The 18,842-nt window shown below is 41.0% G+C and overlaps 1 protein-coding gene across 1 annotated transcript; it reads right to left on the minus strand.

Moving 5' to 3' along the window:
* Positions 1-10,771: 10,771 nt before the first annotated feature.
* Positions 10,772-18,497, minus strand: LOC122773789 (extracellular calcium-sensing receptor-like). The gene is made up of 9 exons (XM_044032706.1): positions 18,355-18,497; positions 17,838-18,132; positions 17,623-17,709; positions 16,965-17,234; positions 14,322-14,528; positions 13,926-14,201; positions 12,122-12,349; positions 11,913-12,036; positions 10,772-11,834 (listed from the first exon to the last, which is right to left on the minus strand). The coding sequence occupies exons 1-9, from the start codon at positions 18,462-18,464 to the stop codon at positions 10,924-10,926; spliced, it is 2,508 nt and encodes an 835-aa protein (XP_043888641.1). The 5' UTR covers positions 18,465-18,497; the 3' UTR covers positions 10,772-10,923.
* Positions 18,498-18,842: the final 345 nt, after the last annotated feature.

The following is an 18,842-nucleotide window of genomic DNA, read 5'->3' on the forward strand; positions in this document are numbered from 1 at the left end:
CAGCCACTGCGTAGATACCACAGACCTGCACAGAGGACGATCACGGTGTGGCCCCGCAATGCTGACGCCAAACTGCAGGACTACTTCGAGTGCACAGACTGGCAGGTCTTCAGGGAAGCAGCTGATCATCAGGGGGACATTCACCTGGAGGAGCACACATCAGCTGTCCTGGGCTAAATCGGCAAGTGTGTGGAGGACGTCACAACCATCAGGACAGTGACAATGTACTCAAACCAGAAACCCTGGCTCAACAAAGAGTTCCGGTCTTTGCTCAAAGAGAGGGATGCAGCGTTCAGGTCAGGAGATCCACTGGCTCTCAGGGCAGCCAGGAGGAAGCTGATCGCAGGGGTCAAGAGGGCAAAATCCACCTATGCTCAGAAGGTCCAGGATCACTTGTGGACCCACGGAGCATGTGGAGGGGCATAAAATACATCACAGACTACAACACTAAAGATGCACAGTGCCCCCGGGACCCCTCTCTGCCCGATGCTCTGAACAGCTTCTACGCTCGCCAGAACCTCTACCAGCACCAGACTCACCCCAACACCAGGAGATGGATTTGGAAGGTCAGCCCTGATCACCTTCTACAGGTGTGTAGTGGAGAGCGTCCTGTGTTCCTGCATCACTGTGTGGCACGGTAGCTGGAGCTCATGAGAGATCCCACCCACCCAGTACACACACTGTTCACCCCCCTCTCCTCAGGCAGGAGGCTACAGAGCATCAAGAGCCGGACAACAAGACTGGGGACCCTGGAGCTGTCAGACTCATGAACTCTCTGTAGCCCCCATAGCCTTGCATACCCTGTAGCCAGGGATAGCCTAGAGCAACAGGATCGTGAGGAGTCTCAATCAAAAAAACTGGATCATTTCAGTGTGAGAGTCTGCCATAATCATCTTTAAAGATTTGGTACAGTATTTCAATCTCCCTGAGCCAATGGGCCACCCATCAATAGCAGTGTCACATTCTTCAAAAGGAACCTCAAGCTGCTGGGCTAACAGTGACTCTCTCCCCCAGGGTTGACTCGGCCATGATATGATCTCTGGACAGGCCCCTATCTCCTGAAACAAACTAACAAAAGCCCTGGCCCTGGTGGGTTTTGAGTGGAACTTTATAAGACATGTTCTACAGAGCTGGAACCCGTGTTATTAATATACAAAGAGTCATTTGAGTCAAGTTGTCTATCCAAAGCACCATGAGAGGCTTCTATCTCAGTATTACTGAAGAAAACTAAAGACCCTCCTGTGGCTCATACTGTCCTGTGTCTCTTCTCTATTCAATTCAATTCAATTCAATTTTATTTGTATAGCGCCAAATCATAACATACATTATCTCAAGGCAATGTACATATCAACAACATCAAGGAGATCAGAGAACCCCAACGGTTCACACAATGAGCAACTACTAGGCATCAGTGGAGAGAAAAAACACCCTCTTAACAGGAAGAAATCTCTGACAGAATCAGGCTCAGAGATAGACAGTCATCCGCCTCGACCGGTTGGGGTGAAAGGAAAATGGGTGACAGTGGAGAGGTGGGGGACAGAAAGGGGGAGAGAAAGGACAAGAGGGAGATGAGGTAGAGACAGAAGAGAGAGAGATACCAGGAGCAGATACACGGCAACTGTATCAAGTTACAAGTTTATACAGTCAATGATTACATGTTTCTAGCAATACAATGTAATGTATAAAGCAGCAGCAGCGAGTTGAAAAAAATTATACTAATATCGACTTTTAATTATAGCACAACAATAATGGTGATGATATGTATGATATGGATAACTTCGAAAACTGGATCTTGATCCTGCAACCTGCAAGATGAGAATACAGAGAGAGAGAGAGGGAAGGAAGGAAAGACACAAACTAGGGAGAGAAAGAGACAAGGTTAATGACATATATAACGTCATATTCATACCCTGAGCGTGACAGAGTGAATGTGCGTGCACCACAGGAAAATCCCTCCTGCCAGGTCTATAGCAGCATAACTAAGAGATGGTTTCCCTGAACCAGCTCTAACTATAGTTCTAAATCTATAATGACCACAGCTTTTTCTGAGTGTAAAAGTAGAAAGTTACAGGTCATCCAGGACTTAATGTCTCTGAGACATTCCTGGAGTTGAACAACCTGATTTATTTCATCCGGCCTTATTGATAAATATAGCTGTGTGTCATCTGCATAACAATGAAAGTGTATGTTGTGCTTCTTAATAATGTTCCCCAGAGGAAGCATATATAAGGTAAAAAGTATAGGCCAAAGCACTGAGCCTTGTGGAACTCCACAATTAACTTTTGTTTGTAGTGAGGCTTTATCATTGATATGAACAAACTGGAATCTATCAGATAAGTATGATTTAAACCAGCAGAGGGCAGCACAAGTGATACCAAGAGTCTGCTCCAATCTCTGCAGTAGAATATTATGATCAATGGTGTCAAATGCAGCACTAAGATCTAACAGGACAAGTAAGGAGACTAGACTATTATCTGAAGCCAAGAGAGGGTCGTTACTAACTCTAACTAGTGCTGTTTCTGTGCTATGGTTTAATCTAAAACCTGACTGAAAATGCCATTAATGCGCACATATTCACATAATTGATTAGCAGCTGCCTTTTCTAAGATTTTAGAAACAAAGGGAAGATTAGATATAGGTCGGTAATTAGCTAAAATAGCTGGGTCAAGGGTCGCTTTTTTGAGAAGGGGTTTAATAACTGCTATTGTAAACGTTTGGGGCACATATCCAGTTAATAAGGATAGATTAATTTGAGTCAATATAGAGCTGTTAATTAAAAGAAAACACATCTTTAAACAGTTTGGTGGGGATAGGATCTAACTGACAGGTTGATGGTTTGGATGAATAAACTAATGATGTTAACTCAGGGAGATCTATAGGGGAGAAACTGTCTAACTGTGCACCTGGTGCTTCTGTGCTAAAAGATGAGTCAGTCCCAATATGAGGGAGGAGATGATAATTTTTTTATCTAATTGATGTTATTTTATTCACAAAAAAGTTGATAAAGTCATCACTGCTCATTGTTAAAGGAATAGATGGTTCAGTGGAGCTGTGGCTCTGTGTCAGCCTGGCTACAGTGCTGAAAAGAAACCTATGATTATTCTTATTTTCTTCAATTAAAGAAGAATAATAGGCAGCTCTAGCTTTGTGTAGGGCTTTTTTGTAAGCCGCAAAACCATCTTTCCAGGCTATAAGATTCCTCTAGGTTACTGGCATGCCTTTTTGTTTCTAATCTACGTAACAGCTGTTTAAGAACACAAGTATTGGATTTAAACCATGGTGCTCGTCTCATCAGATTCACCACTTTCTTTTTCAGAGGGGCAACGCAATCTAATGTAGTACGCAGTGAGGGCTATGAGGGCAGGAGTAAAATCACAATAGGTACCTTCAGATGCACTGACATATGGCACCGAGTTAAATAAAGGTTGCACTGTCTCTTTGAATGTATTAATATTATTATCAGACAGGCACCAGCTGTAGCTGTATTTTTTATTTATGTTATTGTAGTTCATTATTGTACAATTAAATGTGAGTAAATAATGATCAGTAAGGAGAGGGTTTTGAGGAACTGTGTTTAAGTTATCAATATCAATACCATAAGTTAAAACATTATTATTAATGTGTTGAATATCTGTCTTAAGCACTAACTCAGATAAGAACTCAGAGAATTCTGATAGGAACTCTGAATAAGGTGCAGGTGGACGATAAACTGTGACTATCATAATTGGTTTCTGTGATTTCCAACTTGGATGAGATATATTAAGAATAGGGCATTCAAATGATGAATATCCTGGTTTGAGTTTGGGACTGATTAATAATCTAGTATTAAAAATGGCTGCTACACCTCCTCCTCGGCCTGAGCTTCTAGGACTATGGGTATTAGCATGAGTGGGTGGAGTTGACTCATTTAGACTAACGTAATCTTCTTCGTGTAACCAAGTTTCAGTTACACAGAATAAATCAATAGAATTGTCAGAAATTAGATCATTTATTAAAACAGATTTTAAGGAGAGTAACCTTATATTTAATAGTCCACATTTAAAAGTGGTATTATTCAACTCTATTTTATTGTCGTATTAATCTTTATTAAGTTAGAATGTCTAACTCCTCTTCTGTTTGTTATTGATTTATTTACTTTAGTTTTTACATTAGTATTTACTTTAGTAGGTCAGGGGACAGACACAGTCTCTATGGGGTTTTTAATCGGTGACTGCTCGAAAAGCACAGAGAAGCATAAAAGACGGCAACTCTATGTCCTGGTCTCAGCTCTGGATTTTCATGGGTTTCTAATAAAATGTCCTAAGCTGCTAGATAAGAGAGCTGCTCCATTCAAAGTGGGATGGACGCCATCTCTCCTCATGAGACCAGGTTTCCCCCAGAAGGTTTGCCAGTAGTGATGGGAAGTTTGACTCTTCTTACTGACTTGGATCTTTTACTCTTGGAAAGTAAATTGAACTAATCTTTTTTGAGTCATTTTGTTCATTTTGTTCATTTTTACAGCGGTTGGCGCTGTATCCCTCTTGTGAGCGTTCTCAAACACTTAACATGGTTTGCTTCAGCTGACAAAGTATAATAAACAAAATGCCACAAGCAATTCAAACCATATGAAACCCTAGGAAAGCAAATACACATCTCAATAAAGTGACTTGTGTCCAGTATCCTCTCTGCCATTGTTGTTTAACAGCACGACAGTGACTAGGTAGCTGTCACGTGACCTAAGGACGGACGTTCGCTCAGTTGAGTGAATCCTGAACTAATCATTTCTGTTTCCTTTCCTGCTGAGCTCATGCAGCTGCCTGCCATCATGTGGCGAAGGAAGGTACAGCATGAAAATGAACGAATCACTCACTGAGATGACTCATTACTCCCGAGTCATATAAAAGATTAGTTCATTTTGAACGAAACGTTCACGAACGACACATCACTTTTTGCCAGTTATTTAAAAAAACCTGGTGGACAGGACTCTTAGGCTTAACACTACGCCTCTTACTGCGGACAGTCACCCAGCTGCCCTGTTTGTCTCCTGGCTGCATGGGAGCTGCTGAGGGAGCTAATGCTATGTGGTCCGCACCGACTACAGGGGACTGGCTAACTGATTTAGCTTCTATGGTCCGGAGCTGAGTTTCTACCTCACTAAGCCTCGCCTCTACCCTAGCCAGTAAGCTACACTTTTTATGTGTGTTTTTACTTTCAAGTACTTTTATCGGTAAAGGAGGCAGAGGAGTAGCTAAACATGTGGCACATAGCACAGGAGAGAGCAGGAGAAGGAGAGAGTGAGAGAAGCCGTCGCTGCTAAGCTAACATGTTACGCTAGCAAAGAAAGAATCTACATGAACGATAGAGTTTATGCAAAAGTAGCGAAGTAGTGAAAGTATTAGTCAATTCAATAAAACGAGTGTTTGTTCAGTTAATCGATCGTTACAGTAGATAGAAAACCACAGAGAGAGCAGGAGACACAGTGCAACACCAGTGGAAGCACAGGAAGTGACACAATACGTTACCGCCCCGAAAGATGACCGTCAGACCTTAAAGGGATAGTCCACCATTTGCATGTGGCTTTGTATCTGTTGTGTCAAAACCTGGTTCACTGAGCAAAGAGCCACAATCCCACCAACTAACAGATCCCTGACACTCCAAACCTGCAGGGGGCAACCACATCAGTGGTGGAGCCCCAGGTAACAGGAAGGAAGTGCCTGAGGAATACAGGAAGCATGGTGTGAAATGTTTGGAGCTGGTTCAGTCAGCTTGTTTTATCCTGGAGACACCTCATGGCCATAGCTCCTGATCAACAATTGAAGACACCACTGGTATAGTACAGTAGAACTTTAAGTTGGAGGCTATGCTTCCCAAATGTCTTTGATTGTGTGTTTGTGGATGCAATGTTTTAATTTAAGTTGAGTAATTTGGAAACTTCATTATATGATTTATGATGATAGAGATGATGATTTGAAGTAGTTTGTTACTTGTGCTTTTGTTACTGGTACTTTAATCATAACCTTTGGTGTAGCTTTGGTACATTAAAGGGGACATATTATGCAAAATCAACTTTTTAACTTCAATACTTATATTTGGGACTCTGGAGGCCCTACCAGTCGCCAAAGTGTGGAAAAAGAATACTCAGTCATGTTTTCGTGGTCCCTCTTAGTGTAAGTATAGGCGATAAAACACTCGATGTTGAATTCCCTGCGCTTATGATGGCAGCATGCGCATTTCACCGCGAATGTTACCACCCCACCAGTAAGTTTACTTCGAGAGCTCCACCTTAGCTCCACCTTGTCCCTGCGAGGGAGGAAGAGCGGTATTATGTCAACGCGGAGGGACAAGTGTGCTGTTGGTAGCTGCACAGTGGAGCACAGTGTTTTACACAAACTTCCAGCCTCAGAGGATTTTATATATGAAGCTAATGCCGGATAAAGTCAGCAAATATGTGTTTGTGTGTTCGCACCACTTCGCATCAGACTGCGGCCAGCAGTCGCTGTATTTAGTCAGCGAACGTATTTCACCGACATACAAACACACACATTGTTAAGAAAAGGTCACATAGAGCTCATAACTAACCATTCTGACACGTCCTAATTAAAAATATTTGTTCAGTACGTCCTCCATGACCAGAGCACAGACTCTGCACAGTCTGATACAGTCAAATACAGCAGCTGTTTATGTAGCTCGCCATTGGCGATCAGCAGTACCTGATCCATAGCCGCGGGAACATATTCTCAGCAGGGGGTGCTGAGAAAAAAAACCTCTGCGCTGTACTTAACTTGCAAGTCACTACATTTATTAACAAATATAGCATACATACTGCAACACGAGTGGGGAAAAGGCTAAACCAGACACGGTTTACAATTCAAGCTGCTTTCCCTTCAGCAGCCATGTGCAGATGTCCAGTAACAGTGTTTGGTCCTGGCTGCAACAAATGATAGAAATAATTAATTTCTATTGAGCTATAAATGAAAAATTATAAAATAAAAGGGGCTTTTATCTGTAATTTCAAGAGCGGATTCAATTTCTGTTCATCAACACATTTTCTCCCTTTATTTATTTTCACTTTGTATTTTGATCATTGAAATTATATCCAAATTAATTATGAACAGTCAAAATGACCACTATGGTATCAATTAATTAATTAATTAATTGGTTAATAAAACAATATTAATATTTTATTTTAAAATAAAAATTAGTTATTATTTAGGCACAAGTTTTGTACTTAAAATTAATTATGTTAAAAACATACTTCTTGATGTTGACATGTGCTGGCATATTCATTGCTCCATAGTTTATGTGCAAGACTATTGTTTGACAAATGATGTGATGGATTCTAAAAAGGCAGTCACTGTGGCCTCCTAAAAATTAGGAGTTTTAAGTGCGCAATAAAGGTCACACTGCGCGCTTTTATTTTGAATTTCTTCCTGCGCCGGGAAGAACAGCACCAACAGCAGCAACTAATGTTCTAGTGAGTGTTTAAGCTAGCTTTAGCTAATGTTAGACGCTAATGTTATTCATGCAAAGTGCGCCAAAGCACAAATCTATTGCGACGTCTTTGAGAATATGGTGTCAAAGAGAAGATTTTTTTCTCTATGCAGCTTCTCTCTCATTAACTTAAAGCCACTGGCCAAAACATCTCAATATTCTATTACTTAATATATACAGTTTCATATGTATATGTATGTTATATGTCAGTCCGTCATCATCTACCGCTTCATCCTCCACCATAGGGTCGCGGGGGGTGCTGTGCCAATCTCAGCTACATCGGGCGATAGGCGGGGTACACCCTGGACAGTTCGCCAGTCCATCGCAGGGCCACACACAGCTAGAGACAAACAACCATTCACTCTCACACTCACTCCTACGGTCAATTTGGAGTGTCCAATTCACCTAATCTCCACATTGCATGTTTTTGGACTGTGGGAGGAAGCCGGAGAACCCGGAGAGAACCCACGCACACGCGGGGAGAACAGGCAAACTCCATGCAGAAAGGCCCTTGTTCCAACCCCCCGCGACCCTCTGGTGGAGGATAAAGCGGTTAGATGATGACTGACTGACTGACTGATACCAACAAATTTCCAAGGCATTGAACATCCCCCGAGAGTTCAGTGAAATCAATTATCACGAAATGGAAGGAATATGTGAATCTGCCTAGATCAGGCCGCCCTCGTAAACTGAGTGACCGTTCAAGTAGGAGACGAGTGAGAGAAGCCACCAAGACCCCTACGACTACTCTGAAGGAGTTTCAAGCTTCAGCTGCTGAGATGGGAGAGTGCATACAGCAACTGGTTCTTCACCAGTCCAAGCTTTATTGGAGAGTGGCACTGTTGAGGAAAATTCATATTAGATTTCGACTAGAGTTCGCCAAAAGTCATGTGGAAGACTTCATGGTCAAGTGGAAGAAGATTCTTTGGTCTGATGAGACCAAAATTGACCAAAAACACACCATCCCCACTGGTGGTGGCAGCATCATGCTGTGGGGATGTTTCTCAGCAGCCGGCGCTGGAAGGCTTGTAAAGATAGAGGGCAGAATAAATGCTGCAAAATACACCGAAATCCTGGGAGACAAATTTATTCAGTCTGCAAGAGAACTACAGCTTGGGAGAAGATTTATTTTCTATTAATTTATTTTTTATTTTTTTATTTTGTCTGTGTCACAGTGTGCTTCCAGTCATAGATAGCAAAGATTGGCAGGTGGTCACTTGTCATTTATCAGCAGTCCTCTTGTTATGCCTGTCCCTATAATATTTATGAAAATATTATCGATTAGGGTAGCACTGTGTTGTGAACCTGCTCGGTCATGTAATGAGGGGTTGTAAGCCCATCGTATACATCATATTAGTGAAGTCATCAATCATCGTATTTTGTTTTGGGTTGAGTAAGTCAATATTCACATCACCACAGATAAAAACTCTCTTTTGGCTAGTCCCCGAGAACACATCCCACACATTCATTGAAATCTTCTATTCTTGAGTCTGGTGCTCTGTAAACACAGCCTAGCACTATATTTCTGCCTTTTGTCAAACAGATTTCAATTGTCACACATTCCATTAAGTGTTCAACAGCTTCAGACATATTTTGTACTTTGACATTAAAGAGTTTTTTCCAATAAATGTTTGTGTGAAAAAAGCCAAATTTGATTGACCATGATTGATTTATGAAAGCAATAAAAGGGTAAAACATCCAAGGGGGTGAATACTTATGGAAAAGTTTACCACCAGCAGTGTCACTGTAGCGCCCTGAACTTGATACTCACCCGTGTACGTTCTCAGTCTGATATTAAACTCTTTGACTGCAGGTGCCCCTCCTGAGCTCCACAACTTGTGGTATGTACCTTCACTTATCACTGTCCACTTCCATTTTCAGCTCCTTGCCACTAACCTGCAGTGATGGATAGATGGGCTCAGCCCGGGGCTGGCCTATGACATGGAGGTTGAACATGTTGAATGAACACTGCTCCTACTTTCATTGCCTGTGTGATATCCAGAGCTTTCTTGAAAGTTAGCTTGGTTCTCCCAACAACCGGTGCTGCATGTGTCGTCAATTATCCCACAGACTAACCTGTCTTGCAGCATGTCCTCCAGTACGGCTCCAAACTCACAGTACTCCGATAATTGCTGCAGCTCCGCCACAAACGTACCCACCGTCACTCCTGGCTTGCATGAATGAGTGTGGAATTTGAAACGCTGAACAATCACAGATGGTTTGGAGTTGTGGTGGTCCTGCACCAATGTTACCAGTTCTTTGAAAACGATGTCTCCCCGTCTCTGGAGCGTTGTCATATTGTGTGTAAATTTATACGTCCTGGCCCTGCACACACTGAGGAGACTTGACCGCTACTTTCCCTCATCGAGTGAACTGACAGTAGCCATCGTAAGTACAAAAAAACACAAAAAAACTTTGGGGCAACTTCTCCGACTTCACACGGCAATTTTGCGCCTTCCAAAACCTGGATTTAATCCTTGTTGCCAATGTAGTAACTTGAGTGGTGTAACTTACAGTTAATAAGGCACGCAGACATTGAGGACAGTTGATGCTCTTTACTGAAACTTCTCAGCAGTTACATACAGTTACTTACTAGCAGCCACAATGGAGCCGAATAACACACAGTGTCACACACAAATCAGCCCGAGAACAAAGGACCTATACCACAAAGGTTCCAGAGAGGAAAACAATCAGTGACACCACATTCACTCACAGGCTGACAGATGAGGTCAGATGGGAGTCTCTGTGGACTATGTTGTTTGCAGATGGTATTGTACTCAGCAGTGAGAATAGGGGACAGTGGCACTGTCTCCAAGACAGGAGGCAGAGCTGAAGATTCTGAGATTTTTGTTCAGAGTGACCAGGATGGACAGGATAAGAAATTAGCATATTTGAGGGACAGCTCAAATTTAACGATGTGGAAATAAAGTAAGCAAGGCAAGGTTGAGATTGTTTGGTCACATGCAGAGGAGGGATAGTGACCTACTCTAATTACTGTAGATGTGCTATGTGCCGAAAGAAGAATATTTGTGAACATATTTTTATTGGCCGCATCATCCATCCATTCATCCATCTTATACCACTTTATCCTCCTCATGAGGATCATGGGGGGCCACTCCTAGCTGACATCGGGTGAAAGGTGGGGGTATACCCTGGATAGGTCCCCAGTCCATCACAGGGCCATGTAGATACAAACAACCATGCACTCTCAGTGTCTGTCACTGTCCAATTTGCCTAATCTCCAAATCTGCATATTTTTGAATCTCGGAGGAAACTGAAGAACCCATGCACACATGGGGGGAGAACATGCAAACTCCATGCAGAAAGGCCCTTGTTCCGACCGGGTCGCAAACCTGCGTCTTATTATTGCAAAGGCAAAAGTGCTAACCACTACACCAACCATTTAAAAAAACACAGGGTGGATCAGACAGAAAGACAGTAGTATTAACTTTGTTACTTTGTGGTGTCTCGACCCATGATAGCTTTCTTTGTGTTTCTCTCTGGTCTCAGTAGGATTATATAACATTTGGGTCCAAACAGAGCTCCCAAGAGGCCAGAACTGGAGGCCAGGATGGCAAAAACCTCCACTGCATCTGCATATTTGCCTGGTGAGCTGATGTAAGCAGGGACAAAGGCCGCCCACACTGCACAGAAGATCAACATGCTAAAAGTGATGAGTTTGGCCTCATTGAAACTGTCTGGAAGATTCCTTGCTAGAAAAGCTAACAAACAACTGAGGACAGCCAGTAAACCAATATAACCAAGTAAAACTGCAAAACCAACTGTGGATCCAACTACACACTCATAAACTATCTTGTCACTGTGATACTGTGTGTTTTTATGAGGCACTGGTGAAGCAGAGACAAGCCAGACAGTGCAGATTGCTGCTTGAAGAGTAGTCAGAACCAGAACTGTCCCTCTCTGCTGCACAGCACCAAACCACTTGAGACTGGACTCACCTCCTGGTTTGGAGGCCCTGAACACAGCCAGAACCACCATGGTTTTCACCAGGATACATGAGACACAAAGCACAAAGCTGATGCCAAATGCTGCATGTCTTATTTGACAAGTCCATAATCTGGGTCGTCCAATGAAGAGCAACGAGCAGAGGAAACAGAACTTGAGTGACACCAAGAGAAGAAAACTGAGTTCTGAATTGTTGGCACGGACTATAGGTGTGCTGTGATGTTGGATGAAGATGCCCAGAACAACAACACAGATACATGTGCCCAACAGTGAGGTGGTTGTCAAGCAGATACCAAGAGGCTCATGGTAGGAGAGGAACTCTGTTTTCTTAGGAACGCAGTGGTCACGCTGGGGGCTGGACCAGAAATCTTCTGGACAACTGGTGCACTCCATGGAGTCTGAGAAAAGAGGGAAAGTGATGAGATTCATGTTTATACAACATCTCTGAACTGTGGTGTTTAAAACTTTACACTCACCAGTTGTATTGCTGACCTTTCCCTCAGAACAAGGGACACAGTCAAAACAACACACTGGTTCCCCCTTCTTTCTGGCCATGCGGGTACCTGGAGGACAACTCTCACTGCACACTGACCGAGGAGGCTGTGTGGAGAAACATCAGTATCTGTTAGATTAATCTATAATGATTAAGGTAAAGAGATGGTAGTCTGAAAAAGTAAGAAATAACCTGTTTGGATTCAAAGTTCCAGAAGATTTTGTCTTCATCCAGTGTGATTTCTTCACCTTTGAAGGCTGACCTCTTAACCTCACCTACTCTCTGAACTTCAGTTCTTCCATCAGGGAGCCACACCCAGTTCATGATGTCATATATTGGTAAGGCATCACCATTTTCATCAAATGACACTTGATCACCAAATGTTGTTGTGAAATTTACTTTCTCCAAGTAATGCATTAGCTTTTGATATCGGACAAAAACATTCAAAAGTAATTTAAAAGAGGTATAAACATTAGCTGATGTGTGTTGGTGATTTTGTTCTTGGCATAACTGATGTGTCCAATTATTTATGTGTAATTATGAAAGAAGTAAAGCAGAACAGTATAGATTCTGATTGAGATGATGTGCTTTCAATTGGCACTACAAATAAAATTGAAATGAAATGAAGCGTAAAACAACTTCATGATTTAAGACAGAGATTAATGCGCCGAGCCATGGAAAAACCTGGAACAAGTCTTCCGAAGAGCATTTTGAGTTATTTACAGATTCTGAAAATGTGATTTTGAAGCTTTCCAACAAAGTCTAACACATGAAAATGTACACCTTCTGGAGAGCAGAGTGACATTATCATCACATTTACATAGTCCAACCCCCTCCTGGTCTAAGCTGTCAGTGACATCTGATCTCTGTTAGCCCACAGTACAGAAATTATCGTAGTAGTTTGAACAATGGTTATCAATAATAGGTCTAGGGACCCTGAGGGTTCTATAAAGAGGTCTCAGGGACTTCCCAGAGAAAACTGAAATGAAATAACAATAATAATAAATGAACTGACATTAATTATGAAATAAAAATAACAAACATGAAATCAAAAAAAATGTTAAGGTGCTGAAGGAATACTTCACCGATTCGCATGTGGCTTTGTATTGCTAGAATAGCAGTAGTATTTTTTTTAAAATTGTGCTCCCTCCCTCAGTTTTCCAGTGAGTTGTAAAAAATATGTTTTTCCCTTACCAACGTTTGCCCTATGTTGAGTCAAATGACGCGATTTGCTATTAATTTCACTCAGCATTGAGCAAACGTCAGTTCAAGGTTTGAAACTACAATGCCAGTTCTGCACTTTTTAGACTCATCCATAGGGGGACGAGACTTCATTTCCAGAATCTTTGTTAACAGTTACGCTAACCAGTTCGCTCTGCAGAGTAAACTGAGAACGACAATGATCGAATGTAGTTTTCAAACTGATATGGCTGCAATGGAAAAGACCTGCATTTCGATGAAAACTAGAAGCCGGCAGGTGGCGGCGAGCATCGGCCTCCGGCTGCAGGTGGCGAGTATTTTGTTTAGTATTTTTATATTTATTATATATTTAATGCCTTACGGTTATTTGTGTGTTTACACAAAACACACTGTCTGCTTCTAAGCTTGAGACAGTGAGACTTTCACAGGGCAGGGAGCGCATTGCATTCTGGGAGTTGTTGTTGCTCATCTACATGAGCCAAAATTAAATTTTTCTACCTTTCCCGGCCAAGAAAGCACTTCCTTCAAATATTATTTCTCATTTCTACTACATAGATTAGTCAGTTTTAATAGTTTCATATTCATCTTTCCAATGGTGACATATTCCTTTAAGGGTTGGAGCGTTGACCAGATGGCAAACAGAATGACTATTGTAACTAGAAAATTGGCAGTTGTTTGCATTTAGGAATTTAGCATTTTTAAATAACTAAGTTTTTTTTAATAAATATTCTTATTCAAATAATTGTTGTCTCAAGGGACTCTTAAAGAAATACAGGAGTGTGAACTGATATCTCACCTGCCATGGCTCCAGTCTTTGTAAATGAGCACAGGTGTTGTTGCTGAAAGGTCCTCTCCCTGGCTCACACTGCAGCATGTCATCAAGAGCATACGCCAGAGCGTACACAGCCTTATACACATTATACTCTGGTCTGAGGTTTGAAACATCCAGGAAATCAGTGTCCTCATTCTCTATAACTTCCTGTCCAGTGCATAATTCTCCTCCAGCTTCCACCCAACCTGCTGGAGGTGGTGCAAATCTACACTGAAATGTGTGTTCCCAAAACTGATTTATCTGAAAAGAAAGTTGATTCTTGATTAATTTTTTTTAAATAACAGCATTAAAAAAATTTGACTTTTATAAAAACTAATGATACAATCTCATTTAGGCTAGTTTGAAACACTAAATTCTCACCATGCTGTTTCCATCAGTGTTGTTGTGATGTAGTTCTGGACGTATATGTAACAGGAAGTCTCTGAGTCCTGGTATTTCTCCTCGACGGATGGCGATGCCCAGTGTTCCACCCAGGTATGGCATGACGTCAGGCGTCTGGAGTGAAGTGCCTGTTGTCCAGGCTTCACTGGCTATCCACTGCAGGCCTGTCACATTCTGCCTCACCACCTGAACATTGCATTATAACAATTATACAAATACATACTTTCAAAACATTCAGTCTTGGAATTGCTGCCCTCAGCAGACATTTCAGGAAAGTGAAAGTAAGGACAAATGGACTAGAGAACAGTTTTTATGGCAGTGCCATTAACACACTTAACACATCAGTAAAGAACCAGGACCATTCAGCAGCATCATTGTGCATATATATTAACATTACAGCAGGTGAGTATTTGTGACTTAATTTTATAAGTTTGTTAAATTACAAATCAAGGACTGCATTCCACTTGCAATAAATATATTAAATTTTTCTTCTTCTTCTTCTTCCCTTACCAAATGACTATTGCCTTTACAAACTTTTAAACATTTAAACATGCTGCTCATTTTCAATTATGGTCAACCAGGTTTTATCTGTTTGTTGCGCTTTTAAATATCACTTTATGTTTGTCCTGGACCTGAGCAACAATTTTTATTCTCCATGTTTTTAACATGCTGAATGAAATTTAACGTGGTGAAGATTTTGTCCAAATGTTGGTTGATGCTTATTTCTACATAATCTCTTTGTTTTGCGAAAGTAAGTAAACAAAATCAGGGACAGGACCCTGGGACAGGACCAGTTTCTAGAACTATCCACCTTAATATAACCACTCTAGAAATTAATATTTGATTGGGTTGGAAAAACAAAGAAAGCTATTTTCAGTGTGTTACACAGTCATACTCTGGAGGACCAAAAGGGACAACATTAAATAAATAAATACACTATTAAATCATTAATTAAATGTGTAATTAATTAATGAAATGTGTCATGAAATAATGAAATTGGTCATTAATTAATAACATTTGTCATTAATTAATCAAATGTGTCATTAAATACATTTAATTAATGACACATTTCATTAATTAATGACACATTTCATTATTTCATGGTCCGTATTGCAGTGGATCATGAATTTATTTGATCTGTCAAACTCACCCATCATTGTCAGAGGGCGCGGCTAACGCTGATCGAGTCTGATTCATTGCTTTGGTCTGAAATGGCATGGCTGCCATGTATCACAGCATAGCAGCAGAGAAAAGAAATATAAACGAAAGAAAGAAATAAATAAATAAATATTGTATTATTTATTATTTTTATATTGAGTCCCCGAGCGCAGTTTTAAGATCATTTGAGGTGAGAAATTAGTCTTTTAGAATTCAAAAATGTGGTTTGTGTATTAAGATATGATGTATTATAGTCTGGCAGCTACGGTATCGGAGGTGATCAGCTTGGCCTCAGCGGACGCTGGCTGCTTCGTGGCCGAAGGAGAGCAATGTTACCTCGGCCTGTCCTGATGAAATGTCTGAGCCAGCAGATCACAAAGCAGCGAGCATCCGCTGAGGCGAAGTTGATCACCTCATCGGCGCCGATCCCGTTGATACTCCGTTGCTCGAGCTTGTATAGCCGGTTCAGTGTCACAGCACCATGGACAGCGCTATTTGTGTGAGTGTGTGTGTGTCCAGGTGCAGCGCGATCGATAGACAGAGATCGTGTTACTCTTGTAAATCTTGTAAATAAAACTTTTGGCCCAAATTCAGTTTTCCCTCTATTGACGTAAACAACATGAAGTGAGGAGAGAGAGAGACGGGCGGCGGCTCATTCTTGACCCAGGACCTTCTCTCTCCCTCTGCCCCGCCGGAATAAAACAGCACCCTCTCTGTGTCTCGAGTCCTTCAAAATAGGCTATATTGCATGAATTAGAAAACAAAGGAATTATTTGTAAAATCAGATGTTTAGAAGCAGTGAGCACGCCACCCCTATATAGTCAGAATTATATGATATTTATATGATGGTATTTATATAATTTGGGCACCCATGGGCAAAAATATAAATCTGAGCCTATGCCTCCAATACTAACGCTGCCAAACTATATATAATACATCATATCTTAATACACAAACCATATTTTTGAATTCTAAATGTCTAATTTCTCGCCTCAAATGATCTTAAAACTGCGCTTTATCCTCCACCAGAAGGTTGCGGGTGTGCTGTGACAATCTCAGCTACATCGGGCGATAGGCAGGGTACACCCTGGACAGTTCGCCAGTCCATCGCAGGGCCACACACAGATAGAGACAAAAAACCATTCACTCTCACATTCACTCCTAGGGTCAAATTAGTGTCCAATTTACCTAATCCCCACACTGCATGTTTTTTGGACTGTGGAAGGAAGCCGGAGAACCCGGATGATTTAATGGTTTATTTATTTATTTAATTTTGTCCCTTTTGGTCCTCCATATATACAAGCAGAGTGATGCATTAACATTCTAACTCTATAATACTAGTGAAAACCTTTAACAAGTCAGAGGTGTAACATCATCACTTACATCAATATGACACAAACTAATATAGTGATGTAAAAATGTCAATTTTACTGAGAAAACAATTGAACATACATCTACACCTACCTCTTTCATAAGGTTGAGCATGTGACTCTGATGTGCAAACACAACTACCACCTGAGCTGTAGATTTCCTCATCACATCCACTATTCTCCTTAGTTCAGCAGGGTCATCAGCCTGAGGCAAAATCTCTGTGTAAGCCAGACAACCTCCACCAGCTGGACCCAGATCAGAGTGAAAGGATCGGGCAGCGTGGACTCCATAATCATCATCACTGATGATCAGACCTGTCCAAGTCCAACCAAAGTGTTTTAGAATCTGAATCATAGCATTCACCTATGTGGACACAGAGCAGAGGGATTAGTGCACAGACTGAAATCATCTTTACTAGAAATCCTGCTAAATAGGTTCATCAAAGACTCATGATTTAGACTTGTATGTACCAGTTGCACTCATCAGGTTAAAGGTAAACCTTTCACAAACGTGGCATCAATAGATACAGGTTTTCACTTGTGGCTTTTGTTTTTTTTTGTGACTACTATCTACAAATCAAGTTTTCCATTGTTACACAAAATATTTTAAATTTTTTACATGGCAATATATATGGAATGATCTTTCACGTGATTAAATTCATGCATTTAATTTTTTGGGAGAAGCCAGAAGAAGAAGATTTTGATTTAGCAAATTTGTACTATGATACATACTATAATACTATGATTTTCACCTGAAAAGCATCACTCGGAATCGTCCGAAAGAAAGATGGGAACTTTTGACGATTACTCAGGCAGGAGCATGTGGCAAAATAACTCACCTGTAAAACAACAGAGCAAAAGAGTTTTTGATGATTTTTGCTTATTTAGTTGATTCAGTGGTCACACCTTTATTAATCCAATTAAATTTGAAATTTAATCACAACAATGACTGAGTTGAAAGACTTACCAGAGGCACTCTGTACAAACCTAAGACTGTGGATATGGCAATAGAACGTGTAGAAGAAGCATCACCCACAATCGCTAGGACTGGAGTAGCTCCTACACAGTTCTCCTCTAATGTAACTTGCTCTTCTTGACCACTGACTAAGGTCAGCGCTGCACCAATTCCAATTCCAACTTGGACGCAGTTATCATACAGACTGTATCCCAGAGTCACATTAGGCAGCAGGTTGGAGTTTCTGTTGATCTCATCAATAGCAAAGGCCATGGTCTGAGATGCTCTGAATCCTAGAACATCAAAACTGACACAGAAGTGTTTACTATTTAAACAAAAAAAACAAACAAAAAAACATCATATAGTAACTGTGCAAAGCTACACTTTTCACAATTTCAGATACTGCAAATAAAGATGTAAACATCAGCTTCCTTAATAAAACTGAAATACTTTAATATGGTCAGATATAGTGTTATTTTACAATATTATTACAGTATTTTTCATTATTCCATTTCCCTCACACACTCACCTATAGCAGGTAGGCTGTTGTGGCTCTGAGGTAAAAGACATGTCAGGATAAGCTGGGAAGAAGTGAAGTCCGAAAATTCCACCGAGAATCACATCTCCAGGTTTGTGCATCTCATTTAAATTAAACTGTCTCTGTAATTGACAAGAAGAAGAATAAAGAGAGGAGGACACAGCAGAGGAGAAGCAGAAATACAACATTAGGAAGAGGAGACTGGTGTTTAAAAATAACTTCATGACTGCTCTGGTTCGTTCCTGTCTAAGTGCCAGCTCATTAAAGGCTCACCACATTTTATGCACTTGCAGTGTTGTTTACTTTGCACACCACCCATCAGGACAGAGGAAGAAGATTCAGGGGCAGGGCCAAAATCATATCTCTGATTTTGTATTCATTAATACATTTAAACTTTAAATGTAAACTTACAGCCTGTAGTGTCTACTAATATGGGTTGCTGAATCAGAACAATAGTAAAAGAGCAGGATGGGACTATG

This window comes from Solea senegalensis, linkage group LG8, assembly GCF_019176455.1.
Source record: "Solea senegalensis isolate Sse05_10M linkage group LG8, IFAPA_SoseM_1, whole genome shotgun sequence".
Classification (NCBI taxonomy): domain Eukaryota; kingdom Metazoa; phylum Chordata; class Actinopteri; order Pleuronectiformes; family Soleidae; genus Solea; species Solea senegalensis.

What these genes read in the sequence shown, in the direction of transcription:
- LOC122773789 (XM_044032706.1), bottom strand. Translation starts at nt 18,464, where the DNA reads ATGCACAAACCTGGAGATGTGATTCTCGGTGGAATTTTCGGACTTCAC. An exon ending in TTCCGAGTGATGCTTTTCAG is followed by an intron (nt 17,235 to 17,622) that starts GTGAAAATCATA and finishes GTGTCCACATAG; the next exon opens with GTGAATGCTATGATTCAGAT. An exon ending in AAAGACTGGAGCCATGGCAG is followed by an intron (nt 12,350 to 13,925) that starts GTGAGATATCAG and finishes CGATATCAAAAG; the next exon opens with CTAATGCATTACTTGGAGAA.